The sequence below is a fragment of the Cherax quadricarinatus genome, chromosome 56, assembly GCF_038502225.1.
Source record: "Cherax quadricarinatus isolate ZL_2023a chromosome 56, ASM3850222v1, whole genome shotgun sequence".
Lineage (NCBI taxonomy): Eukaryota > Metazoa > Arthropoda > Malacostraca > Decapoda > Parastacidae > Cherax > Cherax quadricarinatus.
In genome coordinates this window covers 20,136,034-20,157,485 of record NC_091347.1, presented here as the reverse complement: position 1 = coordinate 20,157,485, position 21,452 = coordinate 20,136,034, and the positions used below count along the sequence as shown (strand labels likewise).

Here is a 21,452-nt window from a genome sequence, read left to right as displayed (position 1 = left end):
TTAAAGGCCTTAATTATTATGAAATGAAAAATGAAGTTTGTTATAGCAGGAAAAAGCAGTCAAACATCAGACGAACCTGACACATGGCCGGGCTCCGGGAGTAGAAAAACTCGGAACTCATCAAAGGTATATCAAAGGTTAAGGTGTATATTAATTTACCCCCTCAGGCACAGATGGTGAGTACAAATAAGACCAAGAGCTACAGTTCATCCTTAAGAAAGATTAGTAAGTAGTGAGTGAGGTAGTGGTGGGCCGCCTCTGGCATCCACTCACGAAGGTGGATGCGTGGTGGCACACACCCAGGAAGGTGGATGCGTGGTGGCACACACCCAGGAAGGTGGATGCGTGGTGGCACACACCCAGGAAGGTGGATGCGTGGTGGCACACACCCAGGAAGGTGGATGCGTGGTGGCACACACCCAGGAAGGTGGATGCGTGGTGGCACACACCCAGGAAGGTGGATGCGTGGTGGCACACACCCAGGAAGGTGGATGCGTGGTGGCACACACCCAGGAAGGTGGATGCGTGGTGGCACACACCCAGGAAGGTGGATGCGTGGTGGCACACACCCAGGAAGGTGGATGCGTGGTGGCACACACCCAGGAAGGTGGATGCGTGGTGGCACACACCCAGGAAGGTGGATGCGTGGTGGCACACACCCAGGAAGGTGGATGCGTGGTGGCAGGAAGGTGGATGCGTGGTGGCACACACCCAGGAAGGTGGATGCGTGGTGGCAGGAAGGTGGATGCGTGGTGGCACACACCCAGGAAGGTGGATGCGTGGTGGCAGGAAGGTGGATGCGTGGTGGCACACACCCAGGAAGGTGGATGCGTGGTGGCAGGAAGGTGGATGCGTGGTGGCACACACCCAGGAAGGTGGATGCGTGGTGGCAGGAAGGTGGATGCGTGGTGGCACACACCCAGGAAGGTGGATGCGTGGTGGCAGGAAGGTGGATGCGTGGTGGCACACACCCAGGAAGGTGGATGCGTGGTGGCAGGAAGGTGGATGCGTGGTGGCACACACCCAGGAAGGTGGATGCGTGGTGGCAGGAAGGTGGATGCGTGGTGGCACACACCCAGGAAGGTGGATGCGTGGTGGCAGGAAGGTGGATGCGTGGTGGCACACACCCAGGAAGGTGGATGCGTGGTGGCAGGAAGGTGGATGCGTGGTGGCACACACCCAGGAAGGTGGATGCGTGGTGGCAGGAAGGTGGATGCGTGGTGGCACACACCCAGGAAGGTGGATGCGTGGTGGCAGGAAGGTGGATGCGTGGTGGCACACACCCAGGAAGGTGGATGCGTGGTGGCACACACCCAGGAAGGTGGATGCGTGGTGGCAGGAAGGTGGATGCGTGGTGGCACACACCCAGGAAGGTGGATGCGTGGTGGCAGGAAGGTGGATGCGTGGTGGCACACACCCAGGAAGGTGGATGCGTGGTGGCAGGAAGGTGGATGCGTGGTGGCACACACCCAGGAAGGTGGATGCGTGGTGGCAGGAAGGTGGATGCGTGGTGGCACACACCCAGGAAGGTGGATGCGTGGTGGCACACACCCAGGAAGGTGGATGCGTGGTGGCACACACCCAGGGAGGTGGATGCGTGGTGGCACACACCCAGGAAGGTGGATGCGTGGTGGCACACACCCAGGAAGGTGGATGCTTGGTGGCACACACCCAGGGAGGTGGATGCGTGGTGGCACACACCCAGGGAGGTGGATGCGTGGTGGCACACACCCAGGAAGGTGGATGCTTGGTGGCACACACCCAGGGAGGTGGATGCGTGGTGGCACACACCCAGGAAGGTGGATGCTTGGTGGCACACACCCAGGGAGGTGGATGCGTGGTGGCACACACCCAGGAAGGTGGATGCTTGGTGGCACACACCCAGGAAGGTGGATGCTTGGTGGCACACACCCAGGAAGGTGGATGCTTGGTGGCACACACCCAGGAAGGTGGATGCTTGGTGGCACACACCCAGGAAGGTGGATGCGTGGTGGCACACACCCAGGAAGGTGGATGCGTGGTGGCACACACCCAGGAAGGTGGATGCGTGGTGGCACACACCCAGGAAGGTGGATGCGTGGTGGCACACACCCAGGAAGGTGGATGCGTGGTGGCACACACCCAGGAAGGTGGATGCGTGGTGGCACACACCCAGGAAGGTGGATGCGTGGTGGCACACACCCAGGAAGGTGGATGCGTGGTGGCACACACCCAGGAAGGTGGATGCGTGGTGGCACACACCCAGGAAGGTGGATGCGTGGTGGCACACACCCAGGAAGGTGGATGCGTGGTGGCACACACCCAGGAAGGTGGATGCGTGGTGGCACACACCCAGGAAGGTGGATGCGTGGTGGCACACACCCAGGAAGGTGGATGCGTGGTGGCACACACCCAGGAAGGTGGATGCGTGGTGGCACACACCCAGGAAGGTGGATGCGTGGTGGCACACACCCAGGAAGGTGGATGCGTGGTGGCACACACCCAGGAAGGTGGATGCGTGGTGGCACACACCCAGGAAGGTGGATGCGTGGTGGCACACACCCAGGAAGGTGGATGCGTGGTGGCACACACCCAGGAAGGTGGATGCGTGGTGGCACACACCCAGGAAGGTGGATGCGTGGTGGCACACACCCAGGAAGGTGGATGCGTGGTGGCACACACCCAGGAAGGTGGATGCGTGGTGGCACACACCCAGGAAGGTGGATGCGTGGTGGCACACACCCAGGAAGGTGGATGCGTGGTGGCACACACCCAGGAAGGTGGATGCGTGGTGGCACACACCCAGGAAGGTGGATGCGTGGTGGCACACACCCAGGAAGGTGGATGCGTGGTGGCACACACCCAGGAAGGTGGATGCGTGGTGGCACACACCCAGGAAGGTGGATGCGTGGTGGCACACACCCAGGAAGGTGGATGCGTGGTGGCACACACCCAGGAAGGTGGATGCGTGGTGGCACACACCCAGGAAGGTGGATGCGTGGTGGCACACACCCAGGAAGGTGGATGCGTGGTGGCACACACCCAGGAAGGTGGATGCGTGGTGGCACACACCCAGGAAGGTGGATGCGTGGTGGCACACACCCAGGAAGGTGGATGCGTGGTGGCACACACCCAGGAAGGTGGATGCGTGGTGGCACACACCCAGGAAGGTGGATGCGTGGTGGCACACACCCAGGAAGGTGGATGCGTGGTGGCACACACCCAGGAAGGTGGATGCGTGGTGGCACACACCCAGGAAGGTGGATGCGTGGTGGCACACACCCCGGAAGGTGGATGCGTGGTGGCACACACCCAGGAAGGTGGATGCGTGGTGGCAGGAAGGTGGATGCGTGGTGGCACACACCCAGGAAGGTGGATGCGTGGTGGCACACACCCAGGAAGGTGGATGCGTGGTGGCACACACCCAGGAAGGTGGATGCGTGGTGGCACACACCCAGGAAGGTGGATGCGTGGTGGCACACACCCAGGAAGGTGGATGCGTGGTGGCACACACACCCAGGAAGGTGGATGCGTGGTGGCACACACCCAGGAAGGTGGATGCGTGGTGGCACACACCCAGGAAGGTGGATGCGTGGTGGCACACACCCAGGAAGGTGGATGCGTGGTGGCACACACCCAGGAAGGTGGATGCGTGGTGGCACACACCCAGGAAGGTGGATGCGTGGTGGCACACACCCAGGAAGGTGGATGCGTGGTGGCACACACCCAGGAAGGTGGATGCGTGGTGGCACACACCCAGGAAGGTGGATGCGTGGTGGCACACACCCAGGAAGGTGGATGCGTGGTGGCACACACCCAGGAAGGTGGATGCGTGGTGGCACACACCCAGGAAGGTGGATGCGTGGTGGCACACACCCAGGAAGGTGGATGCGTGGTGGCACACACCCAGGAAGGTGGATGCGTGGTGGCACACACCCAGGAAGGTGGATGCGTGGTGGCACACACCCAGGAAGGTGGATGCGTGGTGGCACACACCCAGGAAGGTGGATGCGTGGTGGCACACACCCAGGAAGGTGGATGCGTGGTGGCACACACCCAGGAAGGTGGATGCGTGGTGGCACACACCCAGGAAGGTGGATGCGTGGTGGCACACACCCAGGAAGGTGGATGCGTGGTGGCACACACCCAGGAAGGTGGATGCGTGGTGGCACACACCCAGGAAGGTGGATGCGTGGTGGCACACACCCAGGAAGGTGGATGCGTGGTGGCACACACCCAGGAAGGTGGATGCGTGGTGGCACACACCCAGGAAGGTGGATGCGTGGTGGCAGGAAGGTGGATGCGTGGTGGCACACACCCAGGAAGGTGGATGCGTGGTGGCACACACCCAGGAAGGTGGATGCGTGGTGGCACACACCCAGGAAGGTGGATGCGTGGTGGCACACACCCAGGAAGGTGGATGCGTGGTGGCACACACCCAGGAAGGTGGATGCGTGGTGGCACACACCCAGGAAGGTGGATGCGTGGTGGCACACACCCAGGAAGGTGGATGCGTGGTGGCACACACCCAGGAAGGTGGATGCGTGGTGGCACACACCCAGGAAGGTGGATGCGTGGTGGCACACACCCAGGAAGGTGGATGCGTGGTGGCACACACCCAGGAAGGTGGATGCGTGGTGGCACACACCCAGGAAGGTGGATGCGTGGTGGCACACACCCAGGAAGGTGGATGCGTGGTGGCACACACCCAGGAAGGTGGATGCGTGGTGGCACACACCCAGGAAGGTGGATGCGTGGTGGCACACACCCAGGAAGGTGGATGCGTGGTGGCACACACCCAGGAAGGTGGATGCGTGGTGGCACACACCCAGGAAGGTGGATGCGTGGTGGCACACACCCAGGAAGGTGGATGCGTGGTGGCACACACCCAGGAAGGTGGATGCGTGGTGGCACACACCCAGGAAGGTGGATGCGTGGTGGCACACACCCAGGAAGGTGGATGCGTGGTGGCACACACCCAGGAAGGTGGATGCGTGGTGGCACACACCCAGGAAGGTGGATGCGTGGTGGCACACACCCAGGAAGGTGGATGCGTGGTGGCAGGAAGGTGGATGCGTGGTGGCACACACCCAGGAAGGTGGATGCGTGGTGGCACACACCCAGGAAGGTGGATGCGTGGTGGCACACACCCAGGAAGGTGGATGCGTGGTGGCACACACCCAGGAAGGTGGATGCGTGGTGGCACACACCCAGGAAGGTGGATGCGTGGTGGCACACACCCAGGAAGGTGGATGCGTGGTGGCACACACCCAGGAAGGTGGATGCGTGGTGGCACACACCCAGGAAGGTGGATGCGTGGTGGCACACACCCAGGAAGGTGGATGCGTGGTGGCACACACCCAGGAAGGTGGATGCGTGGTGGCAGGAAGGTGGATGCGTGGTGGCACACACCCAGGAAGGTGGATGCGTGGTGGCACACACCCAGGAAGGTGGATGCGTGGTGGCACACACCCAGGAAGGTGGATGCGTGGTGGCAGGAAGGTGGATGCGTGGTGGCACACACCCAGGAAGGTGGATGCGTGGTGGCAGGAAGGTGGATGCGTGGTGGCACACACCCAGGAAGGTGGATGCGTGGTGGCACACACCCAGGAAGGTGGATGCGTGGTGGCACACACCCAGGAAGGTGGATGCGTGGTGGCACACACCCAGGAAGGTGGATGCGTGGTGGCACACACCCAGGAAGGTGGATGCGTGGTGGCAGGAAGGTGGATGCGTGGTGGCACACACCCAGGAAGGTGGATGCGTGGTGGCACACACCCAGGAAGGTGGATGCGTGGTGGCACACACCCAGGAAGGTGGATGCGTGGTGGCACACACCCAGGAAGGTGGATGCGTGGTGGCACACACCCAGGAAGGTGGATGCGTGGTGGCACACACCCAGGAAGGTGGATGCGTGGTGGCACACACCCAGGAAGGTGGATGCGTGGTGGCACACAACCAGGAAGGTGGATGCGTGGTGGCACACACCCAGGAAGGTGGATGCGTGGTGGCACACACCCAGGAAGGTGGATGCGTGGTGGCACACACCCAGGAAGGTGGATGCGTGGTGGCACACAACCAGGAAGGTGGATGCGTGGTGGCACACACCCAGGAAGGTGGATGCGTGGTGGCACACAACCAGGAAGGTGGATGCGTGGTGGCACACACCCAGGAAGGTGGATGCGTGGTGGCACACACCCAGGAAGGTGGATGCGTGGTGGCACACACCCAGGAAGGTGGATGCGTGGTGGCACACACCCAGGAAGGTGGATGCGTGGTGGCACACACCCAGGAAGGTGGATGCGTGGTGGCACACACCCAGGAAGGTGGATGCGTGGTGGCACACACCCAGGAAGGTGGATGCGTGGTGGCACACACCCAGGAAGGTGGATGCGTGGTGGCACACACCCAGGAAGGTGGATGCGTGGTGGCACACACCCAGGAAGGTGGATGCGTGGTGGATGCACACACCCAGGAAGGTGGATGCGTGGTGGCACACACCCAGGAAGGTGGATGCGTGGTGGCACACACCCAGGAAGGTGGATGCGTGGTGGCACACACCCAGGAAGGTGGATGCGTGGTGGCACACACCCAGGAAGGTGGATGCGTGGTGGCACACACCCAGGAAGGTGGATGCGTGGTGGCACACACCCAGGAAGGTGGATGCGTGGTGGCACACACCCAGGAAGGTGGATGCGTGGTGGCACACACCCAGGAAGGTGGATGCGTGGTGGCACACACCCAGGAAGGTGGATGCGTGGTGGCACACACCCAGGAAGGTGGATGCGTGGTGGCACACACCCAGGAAGGTGGATGCGTGGTGGCACACACCCAGGAAGGTGGATGCGTGGTGGCACACACCCAGGAAGGTGGATGCGTGGTGGCACACACCCAGGAAGGTGGATGCGTGGTGGCACACACCCAGGAAGGTGGATGCGTGGTGGCACACACCCAGGAAGGTGGATGCGTGGTGGCACACACCCAGGAAGGTGGATGCGTGGTGGCACACACCCAGGAAGGTGGATGCGTGGTGGCACACACCCAGGAAGTAGTTTCACTAGTCTACAATGAAATATTTTGACTGAAGACAAAGCACACCACCACAAAGGTTTCTTCTTTTGTTTTTTGTTTTCCAGTAGATGAGACAAAGAAGGCAGCTGTTTACCACTAGCTGAGTTTCACTCATCAAACAAATACCTCCACTCCAGTCTCAATATGTTTTAAGGCAGGTATCAAAGTGGGTCTCCGGACTGAGAGAAGAACTATTATTACCTTGAGCCCAGGGCGCAGAAAGTGTATTATCCATCCTTCCTGTTGACAACACACATGTTATTACTGCTGGATCTGACTGACACACGCAGGCAGGCAGGCACACGCATATTATATATATATATATATATATATATATATATATATATATATATATATATATATATATATATATATATATATATATATATATATATTTATTTATTTGCAGTATGTATGTGTGCCTAGTTGATCAGGCCCTGATCCATCGGGAGGCCTGGTCATGGACCGGGCTGCGGGGGCGTTGATCCCCGGAATAACCTCCAGGTAATCAGGTGCCTGCCTGCGTACTAATAAATTATAATTTATTAGTACTGGCCGGCGCATTGTGTTTAGAGCAGCGGTGCAGTGGTACTGGAGATAATTATCTCCTCTTAACTCGCTCATTTCTACTGCTCCCTAGCCGCTATACACATTTTGATTGCAACACTTGGAAATAACATGAGCACACGCATGCTGTGCACGTTGGCTTATGCAGGCGTTCAAACCCAAGCATAGCCTGGCGCATGAGTACTTTTGGTGCTTCACTATCTTCGGTCATAGATAAATTATAAAATTAATTAATTTAGTTATAAGACAGAGTGAGGGAGCGACAGCAGCAGGTTGGTAAGCAGGCTGACAGGGAGGAAATAAGGTGGAGGGAGAGGGAGGCTTAGCGAGTCGTAGTATGGTAGTTGGTTGGTGGCGGTGGTAGGTGTAGCGGGCGGTGGTGAAGGCTGCCATGATGAAAGTGATAATGTGTGTGATTAAGCTGAAACTTTCTCTAGCACACGTACACTCGTGCAGTCACGTGTGTACACACTCATTAATTGTCATACATGGATGCACACACTCACTGGTGTATACACACACTCATATAGCTACCCACACCAAGTAAAGTTACCTTCATGAATGCATGCTACGTACACATACATAGGTTATTGGTGACTATTATAGGCCACCACTTGGAAAAGGCCCGGGCCGGGAGAATACCGGCGAATCTTTAATAATAATAATAGGTTTAATGCTTAATTTGATTATAATAATGGTGATTATAGACACATAGAGACACTGACAACCACAAAATAAAACGACGAACCGAGAGAGAGAGATGATTATAACGTACAAGATTTGTAGATGAATGGTTCAGAGAACCGACATGTTGATAAATTAGACACATGTGCAACTCTTGGGTATCTTTATTGAGGAAACGTTTCCTCAATAAAGATACCCAAGAGTTGCACATGTGTCTAATTTATCAACGTACAAGATACCCAGATTGGCAAGTCGCTTAGGGACCGAGTATCGCGCTTGCAGTGAGCTTGTGGTAACCACAAATGGAAACTGAAGATTGACTTATAACTTAGTGGTCAGAGGCTTAGGATCAAACTGCCAGTGGTCAGAGGCTTAGGATCAAACTAGGCAGCGACACATGTTCACCTAGCAATAAATAGGTACCTGAATGTTAAACGAGTCGTCCTTGTCGTGGGGTTGCCCGAGCCATAGGGCTGTGAGCGGTACTCCACGTGACCTGCGGAAGACTCATCGTGCCTTTGTCATAGGGCTGTAAACGGTACACCACTTGTACCAACTCTTGACACTCCTTTGGGAACCACTGCCGGGTCACCACATGGAGAAGACCCGGGCCAGAACCCAACCTGACAGACGTACGTGAACATGTTAAAAGAGTGTTGTTGGTGGCATCATAAAGAGTGGTATTTCATAGCTGTGGTCAGGCTCTGAGATGAGAAGTAGGATTAGAGCCTACCCTATAAAGATGTTTTGTGGAACAAAAAAAAATGCACAGGTGAACCACGGGTATGTTAGGAAATACATGTTCAGTCTGAGGGTGGTAGGAAGGTGTGGTGAGTCACTCGTTCACTCTGATAGTGGTAGGAAGGTATAGAGAGTCACTTGTTCAGCCTGATAGTGGTAGGAAGGTGTGGTGAGTCACTTGTTCAGTCTGAGGATGGTAGGAAGGTGTGGTGAGTCACTTGTTCAGTCTGAGGATGGTAGGAAGGTGTGGTGAGTCACTTGTTCAGTCTGAGGGTGGTAGGAAGGTGTGGTGAGTCACTTGTTCAGTCTGAGGGTGGTAGGAAGGTGTGGTGAGTCACTTGTTCAGTCTGAGGGTGGTAGGAAGGTGTGGTGAGTCACTCGTTCAGTCTGAGGGTGATAGGAAGGTATAGAGAGTCACTTGTTCAGTCTGAGGGTGATAGGTGGGTGTGGTGAGTCACTTGTTCAGTCTGAGGGTGGTAGGAAGGTATAGAGAGTCACTCGTTCAGTCTGAGGGTGATAGGAAGGTATAGAGAGTCAGTTGTTCAGCCTGATAGTGGTAGGAAGGTATGGCGAGTCACTCGTTCAGTCTGAGGGTGGTAGGAAGGTGTGGCGAGTCACTTGTTCAGTCTGAGGGTGATAGGAAGGTGTGGTGAGTCACTTGTTCAGTCTGAGGGTGATAGGAAGGTGTGGTGAGTCACTTGTTCAGTCTGAGGGTGATAGGAAGGTGTGGTGAGTCACTTGTTCAGTCTGAGGGTGATAGGAAGGTGTGGTGAGTCACTTGTTCAGTCTGAGGGTGATAGGAAGGTGTGGTGAGTCACTTGTTCAGTCTGAGGGTGATAGGAAGGTGTGGTGAGTCACTTGTTCAGTCTGAGGGTGATAGGAAGGTGTGGTGAGTCACTTGTTCAGTCTGAGGGTGATAGGAGGGTGTGGTGAGTCACTTGTTCAGTCTGAGGGTGATAGGAAGGTGTGGTGAGTCACTTGTTCAGTCTGAGGGTGATAGGAAGGTGTGGTGAGTCACTTGTTCAGTCTGAGGGTGATAGGAAGGTGTGGTGAGTCACTTGTTCAGTCTGAGGGTGATAGGAAGGTGTGGTGAGTCACTTGTTCAGTCTGAGGATGATAGGAAGGTATAGAGAGTCACTTGTTCAGTCTGAGGGTGATAGGAAGGTATAGAGAGTCACTTGTTCAGTCTGAGGGTGATAGGAAGGTATAGAGAGTCACTTGTTCAGTCTGAGGGTGGTAGGAAGGTATAGAGAGTCACTTGTTCAGTCTGAGGGTGGTAGGAGGGTATAGAGAGTCACTTGTTCAGTCTGAGGGTTTTAGGAAGGTATGGAGAGTTACTTGTTCAGTCTGAGGATGGTAGGAAGGTATAGATAGTCACTTGTTCAGTCTGAGGGTGATAGGAGGGTGTGGTGAGTCACTTGTTCAGTCTGAGGGTGATAGGAGAGTGTGGTGAGTCACTTGTTCAGTCTGAGGATGGTAGGAAGGTATAGTGAGTCACTTGTTCAGTCTGAGGGTGATAGGAGGGTGTGGTGAGTCACTTGTCCAGTCTGAGGATGGCTGGAGGAGGAAGTGGTGGAATAGTAGTTTCACACACACACACACACACACACACACACACACACACACACACACACACACACACACACACACACACACACACACACACAGTACGGCGGAATCGGGAACCAAGTCTCGACCTCTCCCCAAGACAAGTACACATACAACACTTTGGAGAACACCTCACTGAATTTAATGATGTGAAAGTCTTAGTGGTTAACATCACATTATAAGTGTATCCAGGAGCCAACATAAATTAAATAACATGGAGCGGTGCACAAAATTATCACATAAGGTTAACAGTCACATGTATATGCAGCACTAATTCTCGCATACGTAACCCCAGCATGGAACCTATACCATATAAAACTCATGGAAAAATTGAGATGGTGTAAAGGGTTGTTCGTCATAGGATTGGTACCGGAACAAAGGAACAAAATCTGTGAGACTGCACCAATATGAAATTAGGAAACTAGAAGTCGAGAGAGGAGACATAATCACAACATACAAAATAGCCATAGGTGAAGGTAAGGTAAACACATACTGTTCAGTTCGAGAAAAATCAGAGCGAGGAAAGCCAAATAGTGAATACATAAGCGAGTACAGACATTAGGAAACACAACTTGTGTAATCCAGAACAGTGGAGAGGAGGAACATTACGCTACGAACTAGCAACGGCACGAGATCAAAATTTTTGCCGATAACGATAATTATCGTAACTGATGCCATCAAAATAGCTGATACCCAGCGATACTGATATCGATACTTTGGCACACCCGTACTAGGGGAAGAGATGGTAGAAGCAGGAGCAATTCCACAGACATGGCAGGCGACGCTGATATATACTTGGAGCAGTGATACGTTTCCTTGTTATATTTCTTCACAGGATGGATGTCCTATCATATTCCATCACAGGATGGATGTCCTATCATATTCCATCACAGGATGGATGTCCTATCATATTCCATCTCACAGGATGGGTGTCCTGTCATATTCCATCTCACAGGATGGGTGTCCTGTCATATTCCATCTCACAGGATGGGTGTCCTGTCATATTCCATCTCACAGGATGGGTGTCCGGTCATATTCCATCTCACAGGATGGGTGTCCTGTCATATTCCATCTCACAGGATGGGTGTCCTGTCATATTCCATCTCACAGGATGGGTGTCCTGTCATATTCCATCTCACAGGATGGGTGTCCTGTCATATTCCATCTCACAGGATGGGTGTCTGGTCATATTACATCTCACAGGATGGGTGTCCTGTCATATTCCATCTCACAGGATGTATCATGTGGGAGTTCGAACACGTGGATAGGGTAAAGTAATACTCACGTAGGCTGGTAGTACGTATATTACATTACGGATAATGTGGGGAGCGCCCAAACAGCCGTACCTATCTCTCTGCTCTCTCTCGTATAACTGACTGGCCGCCCACAGTACCCATATGTGAGGGGGTCTTTGAATACTGCTGTGGTCAGCACAATATGAATACAGACAGTGACTCAGGCAGAGACGGTTGGTAGTGAGTCATCTACTGGTACACTGGTTACTGGTAACTGGTTACTACTACTGAGAGATGGGTGTCCTGTCATATTCCATCTCACAGGATGGGTGTCCTGTCATATTCCATCTCACAGGATGGGTGTCCTGTCATATTCCATCTCACAGGATGGGTGTCCTGTCATATTCCATCTCACAGGATGGGTGTCCTGTCATATTCCATCTCACAGGATGGGTGTCCTGTCATATTCCATCTCACAGGATGGGTGTCCTGTCATATTCCATCTCACAGGATGGGTGTCCTGTCATATTCCATCTCACAGGATGGGTGTCCTAGCCTGATTGGAAACTTTTGAAACTTTTAGTGTTATGCATTTTGGGAAGGGATATTTTGCATGGTGGGAGAGATGGGAGGAATGGTGGTATACTCATCGTGGGGATTTGGAGGGGAGGGGAGGGTGCGTAAATTACGCATGGTAGGGGTGTGTTATGCATGGTGGGAGAGGAGGGTGTATCTTTCATGGTGGGAGGTAAAGGGGGAGGGCTTGCATAGTGGAGCCGTGCGTCGTCACCGCGCACTAATTACGACGAAAAAAGTATGCGCTTCACACTACGTTGATGGTGTGATGAAAATACAAATTTTGCACTTGTGAACGGGTTTTACATTACAGTTTTATTTTTGGAAATATGATTGAACTTAAAATGGTGATTTGGCCGTGATGGTGGTGTCAGGCGCAGTGTGATAGTTGTAGCAGTTTGTACCTGGTGTTTGATTGGCGGTTAAGGCTGTCCAGTCAGAAGCACCTCTACTGTTACCAGGTGGTCAGTGTTAGTGTGGTGTAACTCGTAGCTGCTGCTTTTACTCCTTCCTGCTGGCGGCAACACTCCCAACACCCGCGTTGTTCATCACTCTGGACGGCTTCAACACCTACAGTCTCACATTGCAAATAATACCTACCTCAGTTTTATGGAATACGGTGTTTCAAATTTGCGTTTTGTATGTTATTTTAGCAGGCCCTTTTATTTCAAGTAGGGGTGGAATAAAGTATTAAATAGCTAGGATGGTTATGGAAATAGTGAACGATGTATTGAGTATGACACAGAGGGCTATATGTGCCAAGGTAAAACGAGATGACGTGCTGCACGCTTTGGCCGTCCACTTCTCATTAGAAGAGCTGCAGCAAGCCTTCTGCATCCTAAGTGACTGGATAGGCTGGGAAGCTTACCGTGAGGATGTCGTCCAGAACCTCCGTTTCCACTCCAGCTCTTCCTCTTCCCCCAGTCCCAGGTATTCTAAAGGAAGGAAGAACCATATCCTCTCCTCGCCCCAGTTTACCCCGCAGTGTCATCCTGATATTGAAATACGTAAATATATTTTCGATATGTTAAATGGAGAGATTGTAGAGTCGGATGACGATAGTGACAGTAACAGAATCAAGGTAGCTGAATATCGGGATAGCAAACCCAGCATGAAAGACCGTGTGAAGCCAGCTAGTACTGTGCAGGAAGACTGGGTGGCGAGGCCAGGTAGTATTGTGCAGGAAGACTGGAGGGTGAAGCCAGGTATTGCTGTGCAGGAAGACTGGATGGTGAATCCCGGTGGTATTGGTGAGGATCGGGTGGTGAAGCCCGGCAGTACTGGTGAGGAAGACCGGGTGGTGAAGCCCGGCAGTACTGGTGAGGAAGACCGGGTGGTGAAGCCCAGCAGTACTGGTGAGGAAGACCGGGTGGTGAAGCCCGGCAGTACTGGTGAGGAAGACCGGGTGGTGAAGCCCGGCAGTACTGGTGAGGAAGACCGGGTGGTGAAGCCCGGCAGTACTGGTGAGGAAGACCGGGTGGTGAAGCCCGGCAGTACTGGTGAGGAAGACCGGGTGGTGAAGCCCGGCAGTACTGGTGAGGAAGACCGGGTGGTGAAGCCCGGCAGTACTGGTGAGGAAGACCGGGTGGTGAAGCCCGGCAGTACTGGTGAGGAAGACCGGGTGGTGAAGCCCGGCAGTACTGGTGAGGAAGACCGGGTGGTGAAGCCCGGCAGTACTGGTGAGGAAGACCGGGTGGTGAAGCCCGGCAGTACTGGTGAGGAAGACCGGGTGGTGAAGCCCGGCAGTACTGGTGAGGAAGACCGGGTGGTGAAGCCCGGCAGTACTGGTGAGGAAGACCGGGTGGTGAAGCCCGGCAGTACTGGTGAGGAAGACCGGGTGGTGAAGCCCGGCAGTACTGGTGAGGAAGACCGGGTGGTGAAGCCCGGCAGTACTGGTGAGGAAGACCGGGTGGTGAAGCCCGGCAGTACTGGTGAGGAAGACCGGGTGGTGAAGCCCGGCAGTACTGGTGAGGAAGACCGGGTGGTGAAGCCCGGCAGTACTGGTGAGGAAGACCGGGTGGTGAAGCCCGGCAGTACTGGTGAGGAAGACCGGGTGGTGAAGCCCGGCAGTACTGGTGAGGAAGACCGGGTGGTGAAGCCCGGCAGTACTGGTGAGGAAGACCGGGTGGTGAAGCCCGGCAGTACTGGTGAGGAAGACCGGGTGGTGAAGCCCGGCAGTACTGGTGAGGAACTTTCTAAGGTAGTGCCTGTGACTAGGCTAGAGAACTCTCCTGAGTCTTGCTTACAAAATTTAATTGACTACTTAAACAATTTTCTGTTACCATCCCCTGATACTCTCAACATTAAATTACTAAAGAAAAATCTTGCCAGTACTTGCATTCCAGTAGCCAGTGAGAAAAATTCACAAGTTAGGTACGAGGTCTGTGAATCTCCGTCTACAATAGAAAGTCTTTCCAGTGATAAGTACGACTGCCTGGATCAACAACAGCAGTTTGTCCTTGAGAGCAAAGGCATATCTGTACCTCTAGTGACTCTAAAAATTTGGGAGCTGATGAGGAATTATTTCATTAGACTTCCAGTGTTTGCTAGCACAAAGTTGTCATTTGGTTCTTGCTTGTCTGTGAAACTAATACATGATGAAATTACTCGAGTGAATACTCGTGTGGAGCAGCTTTACCTGAGATTAAGATGGCTTTTGCCAGTGCTGAATGAGCAGTACAGGGCAGTGTGTGATCATGATTTCAGTGTTGATTTTACCTTTGAAGAGGATATACAACAGCTGAAATCTTGGCTTGTCAAAATTAACAATGCTTGTGCAGTTGAGGGATTTCTGGATTTCTTCCCTAATATTTGCCCTGAGGCTAAACTAGACAGTCCAACAGATCTAGACTTCAGCAGAGAATCCTCCTTTACTACCACTGAAGTTTATGACAAAGATTTAGAGGATTCTTGTAAGCACATGAAATATAGTGATACAAGACGTTCAGATAAAGATGGCAACTTGGAATCCTTCCCTGATACAATTACTGATGATCTCCTTTGCTGGTTATGGCAAGCTGTGAAATCAGATATGGATGAAAAATTAACAGTTCATCTTGTTGTATCACATTACAGCCTGCAAGAAGTCCATCACTCGAGAAATATACTGACATCTTATAATTTTTCTTTATCATACATGAAGGGCGTGCAAGGCATAGTGTCAGAAATGTTTTGGGTGCTTCGTTCAGTAGCAGATAACAGTACATGTAAATACCTTCCCAGGATTGTAGGCTGTAATGTAAATAATAGACCATCAGTGCGGCCTATAAAGTGGACAAATGTAGTAGAAGACTTGCAAATGTTGGAAACTACAGTGCTTGATATCACCACTAAGATCTGCTGGTTGCTGCCTGAAGCTCGCCGCTACAGTGCTGCCATGAAAGCTGCTGGCAGGGGCACACTTGCACCTCACCTTTCAGCCATCACTGACACACTGAATCGCCTTAAACTTATTCTTGACTGGGAACTGTGCACCACACAGAGTACCCCAGGTATGCCACATGTTGGGACAGCCCAGCCCCAAAACACCTACTATCAGGAAACTGGTGATATGACACACGCAAGTGTTTTGCGGTCTGGTGAAACCCGTAGTGATGAGGGTTGGCCTGCTGGTGAAAAAATTAGTGGCTGTTGGATTGGAGCAAGTGTGGGTGCAAGCAAGATGTTACTGCCCATGAACAGTACATGACAGCACAACACCCATCTTCCTCCATCACAAGCACCCTCAGGTGTGTGCATTCACCTTCCCACACTTAACAAGATCTTAAGCAGAAATAGCTCAAAGGTACTCTGGGGAACAATAATATGAGCCTGTATGTAAACACGTTAAAGAAAATTGAATGTCTTGACAATGGTTCCCGCCTCCACTACGTCACTTTCTAGGCTATTCCACTGCCTGACAACTCTATGACTGAAGAAATACTCCCTAACGTCCCTTTGACTCATCTGAGTCTAACTTCCAATTGTGACCTCTTGTTTCTGTGTCCCCTCCGTGAAACATCCTGTCTTTGTCCACCTTGTCTATTCCGTGCAGTATTTTATGTCGTTATGTTTCCCCTGACCCTCCTGTCCTCCAGTGTCGTCAGGCCGATTTCCCTTAACCTTTCTTCATAGGACATTACCCTTAGCTCTGGAACTAACCTTGTCGCAAACCTTTGCACTTTCTCTAATTTCTTGACGTGCTTGATAAAGTGCGGGTTCCAAACAGGTGCTGCATACTCCAGTATGGGCCTGACGTACATGGTGTACAGTGTCTTGAACGATTCCTTACTAAGGTTTCGGAACGCTGTTCTCAGGTTTGCCAGGCGCCCATATGCTGCAGCAGTTATCTGGTTGATGTGTGCTTCCGGAGACATGCTCGGTGTTATACTCACCCCAAGATCTTTCTCCTTGAGCGAGGTTTGCAGTCTTTGGTCACCTAGCCTATACTCCGTCTGCTGTCTTCTGTGCCCTTCCCCGATCTTCATGACTTTGCATTTGGCGGGGTTAAATTTGAGAAGCCAGTTGCTGGACCAGGTGTCCAGTCTGTCCAGGTCTCTTTGAAGTCCTGTGTGTGTTTGTGTTTTAGAATCATCATAATATATCTGATATGTTAATAAACTGAGCAAGCATCCACTTTCTTTATATTTGAAGTTAAAATGAGTATAAAAAGTGAATGTAGGGGAAACCAGACTTGTATTCAAAATTTGAAGTGATTCTTGTATATAAAAATTATTTTAATAAACTTTTACCAAATTTATTATTAGCTCGAGAGTGTTAGTTAGATATTTAAAATAACCACATACTGCTCCCTATATTCTACTGTACATTTGTGTTACCAGCATATTCTTGAGTATCTTGATAGTTTTTCTTCGAAGTTTAAAAAATAAATGTTTGTAATTTGAGAGATTTTTGGCTTAAGCATTTAGATTAGTTTGTAATTGCTGTTCATACAAGTATGTACTAATAATAATTTATGTTTCAGTAACTACTCCTCATCCGCCCCAGAGACCATGGATACATCTTGGTGATGCAGATAGAACCCGACCTTCATGTAAGTACTGTACTTCTCACTGTTATTGACTTTCTAGTCTAGCATGGATTTACATGTATGTAGTTTCTTGTAAGCCAGGTTGATCAGATAAGCTTAACTAGCTTCAAAGTGGAATTTTATTTCTTTTGTGCATAAGTAAATATGCAAATATGGTAAATGATGTGAATGTGCAATTTTTTAATTTTCATCAAAACCAAGTAGCAACATAACCTTCCTAAAATTAATCCTACTCATCTTAGGATGACCTAAGTTTAGTTGTGTATTTAACATCATTGTAATGTTTTACGTTGAGAAAAGTTTTGCAGAGTAATTACAATTATTAATTTACTCAAGCCTGTTTGGCAAAAGATTCTTGCTGAATAAGCCAGGTTGGCAAGTTTTGCTTACAGTATGGCACATTCATTGCATTATGAACAAGTTAGAAAGCTTTGACTGTCATAAACTGCTATATACACCGTCTTTTCAGAAAGCTGTGCTCATTCTTGTGATCTGGGGCAATACAATAACTTATTTTCCATTATCTTTCACTTTATTATTGAGTGGACAAAACTTTGACTGGATATTTACATTTATATGAATGGCATGTGTTATTTGACTAGATTTCATGTTTCTTTTAGTTTGGTGGGGACTAAGAAGACTGAGACTTCCGTAATATGGAACACCCTCTAGTTTGTTGTAGTTTACTTAGACAGTATTTAACCTTTTTAACAAATATATTTAAAACATTGTTTAAATCTGTACAATATATTAACCTCTAATCTTACTGTATTACACCTGCCATCTTCCATCGAGGTAGGGGGCCCCAATAAAGAACACATTACTTTTCCTATCACTCATTCAGTCATTGTCTTGCCAGAAGTTTGTTGACATTACATTTAAGATGACCCTCTAAACCACAACTTCCTCACCCCTTCTTTCAGAGTGTAGGTACTATACAGTGCTACCCAGAGTTTCGTACAGCTCCCAGCTCTCGAACAATTATTCAAGTGTATTATTTTAAGTGCTTTTGTAAGTGCATTTTTGGGGGTCTGAAACTGACTAATGTAATTTACATAATTCCTTATGGGAACAAATTTGTTCGGTAACGGCACTCAAACAGCCTTCTGGAACAAATTATGGCCGAAACTCTGGGTACCACTGTGCTTTCCACTTCCAGTATTCAAGCCTAGCTAACTGGTTTCCCTTAATCCTTCATAAGTTACCTTGTTCACACTCCAACAGCATGTCAAATCATAAACATTTACCTCCACTCACTTCTGTCCAACTTACTTATGCAAGCCTATCTACCAGGAGGGTGTTCAGAGGATAAATGTCCCTGTGTTCCAGTCCTTAACCAAGCCTCGCATCCAAAACCTTGACCCCTCTCATCATGTCATAGAATGATTCCTGCCCCTCCTTACCTCCACCTCAGATTTATATACATTTCTAGCAATCCTCCTTTGCTCCACACTCAATGTCCAGACCCCCTCAACAACCCCTCCTCAGACATGTAAACTCCACTCGTCCTGATATTGTATACCTTGTACATACGGTAGACAACCTAAAGTCGTGCAGTCATGGCTTGTGTTTTCAATATTTAGCAATTTAAATAGTTTTTAAGTTCCAATAGTAGAGCACTACTAACAAGGCAGGCCAGGGGGGCATCAGTGGCACACACTACCTTATGGAGCATTCTTCTACCCCTTGGGCAAGGTCATTGTTTTGCTGTAGGGGAGCCCTACAGGGCATGAGTCTTTAAAGACCTGCCTCCTGGGCAACATTCTCTCAGTAATTACTGTACAGTACACAACATTATTCTGTATTATACATCCCTATCAAAATTTCCTTGAAGGATACTAAGTGTTGTCCTCTCAAGGAATGTTCTTTGATGCTGGTGAACTCTTTAATCCAAGGAATTGCCCTTCCCTTCCTTTGATCAAACTTGATTACCTCCAATACCCTGGTGCTGTATGACCCTTATGGGTTTAGTGCTATACCCTAAATATAATTAAGTGATGTATGTTTATCCTGCATAATAATTTGGTGTTTATTCTACATTGTAGGTATATTCTCTGTGATGTGTTACAATGTGTTGTGTGACAAGTATGCAACACGTCAGATGTACGGGTATTGCCCTTCCTGGGCACTGGAGTGGGAATACCGCAAGAAAGGTATTATGGATGAGATTAAGCACTACCTTGCTGACATCATAACTTTACAGGTTAGTCAGAGATATTTGCACTTTTACATCTGCAGTATATATGTCCTGTATTGTACCTGTATTGCAGTTCTGTACTGTACCTGTATTGTAGTCCTATATTGTACCTAAATATTCTTTGGAAAGTTAAAATTCACATAATTGAAATGTCCCTTTTCAGTGCATATACCTATATGAGCATATCAGTCTAGTTTTTCTGAACCTGTCAACTCTGTATTCAAAAAAGCATTGCATCATCTCAATGAAAATGTATGTGCCTGTAAAATATTACTATATTGAAAGTGATTTTACAATACTATACTTTTCAGGAAGTAGAAACAGACCAGTTCTTCAACTTTTTTCTTCCCGAGCTAAAGAATGAAGGTTATGATGGAATATTCTCTCCAAAATCCAGAGCGAAGCACATGTCAGAAAATGAAAGGAAATACGTTGATGGTTGTGCCATCTTCTGGAGAACGAGCAAGTAAGTTATGAACCAGGGAAATCTTGTGTCGATACTAAATATTGTAAGTGCTTTCCATCTTTCTTGCCCACAATTTTACCTTCCTGTAATTTTAATAATTGTATTGAGCATTATATTGTTTCGAAAGTGTCCTTGTCTTATAAACTGGTCTCTCATAATCCCCAGTTTGATTACTGGCAACAGTGTACAGTGGACCCCCAGTATTTGATATTAATCCGTTACTGAGAGCTCATCGAATATCGAAAATATCGAAAACCGAATCAATTTTCCTTGTAAGAAATAATGGAAATCAAATTAATCCGTGCAAGACACCCAAAAGTATGAAAAAAAAAAAAATTTTACTACATGAAATAGTAAGTTTAATGCAATAGAATAATTACAATAACAATAAAATAATTGACACTTACCTTTAATGAAGATCTGGTGGTGATTAATGTGATGGGAGGAGGGGAGAGGTGTTAGTGTTTAGAAGGGGAATCCCCTTCCATTAGGACTTGAGGTAGCAAGTCATTTTCCGGGGTTACTTCCCTTCTTTTAATGCCACTAGGACCAGCTTGAGTCACAGGACCTCTGTCGCACAACATAACTGGCAGCCTCACCATGCTTAATCACACTATGTATGCCACTACGATTCTTAAATCTTTCAAACCAACCTTTGCTGGCCTTAAATTCACTCACATCAGCACTAGTTGCAGGCAATTTCTTTACCAAATCGTCATGCAACTGCCTAGCCTTTTCACAAATGATCGCTTGAGAGATGCTATCTCCTGCTATCTGTTTTTCATTTATCCACACCAATAACAGTCTCTCAACATTTTATAACACTTGCGGTCGCTGTTTTGTAATCACAGTTGCACCTTTTGCAAGAACAGCTTCCTTTATTGCCATTTTCCTGGTCACTATAGTAGAGATGGTTGATTGGGGTTTATTATACAACCTGACCAGCTCCGACACATGCACTCCACTTTCGTACTTTGCAATTAGCTCTTTCTTCATTTCAATAGTCATTAGCGCCTTTTCTCTCGAAGGGTTGGCACTAGAAGCTTTCTTGGGGCCCATGGTGACTTATTTTGCAGAAAGAAGCACCAAAAACAGTGATAATATGGACTGTACCGAATGTATCCTTAGATGTGTGCACACTGGCTGGCTTGTAAACACTGGCACACACGGGGCAGTTCAGGCCACACGTGGACACGTCTCGTACGAATCGTATCGAATACCGGGTTTTCAATCGGATGCCGAGGCAAAATTTTTGTGATATAATACATTGAATACCGGATTTATCGAATACCGATGTCA

At 50.0% G+C, this 21,452-nt stretch overlaps 1 protein-coding gene across 4 annotated transcripts in view; it reads left to right on the top strand.

Moving 5' to 3' along the window:
- LOC128700739 (CCR4-NOT transcription complex subunit 6-like) overlaps nt 1-21,452 on the top strand; it is a 348,534-nt gene that overhangs the window by 297,045 nt on the left and 30,037 nt on the right. For all 4 annotated transcript variants that reach the window (XM_053794124.2, XM_053794126.2, XM_053794123.2 and 1 more), the window contains 3 exons: nt 17,425-17,493; nt 19,536-19,693; nt 19,999-20,153. In XM_053794124.2, coding sequence (XP_053650099.1) covers nt 17,425-17,493; nt 19,536-19,693; nt 19,999-20,153 — 382 coding nt within the window. The remainder of the gene's footprint in view (nt 1-17,424; nt 17,494-19,535; nt 19,694-19,998; nt 20,154-21,452) is intronic.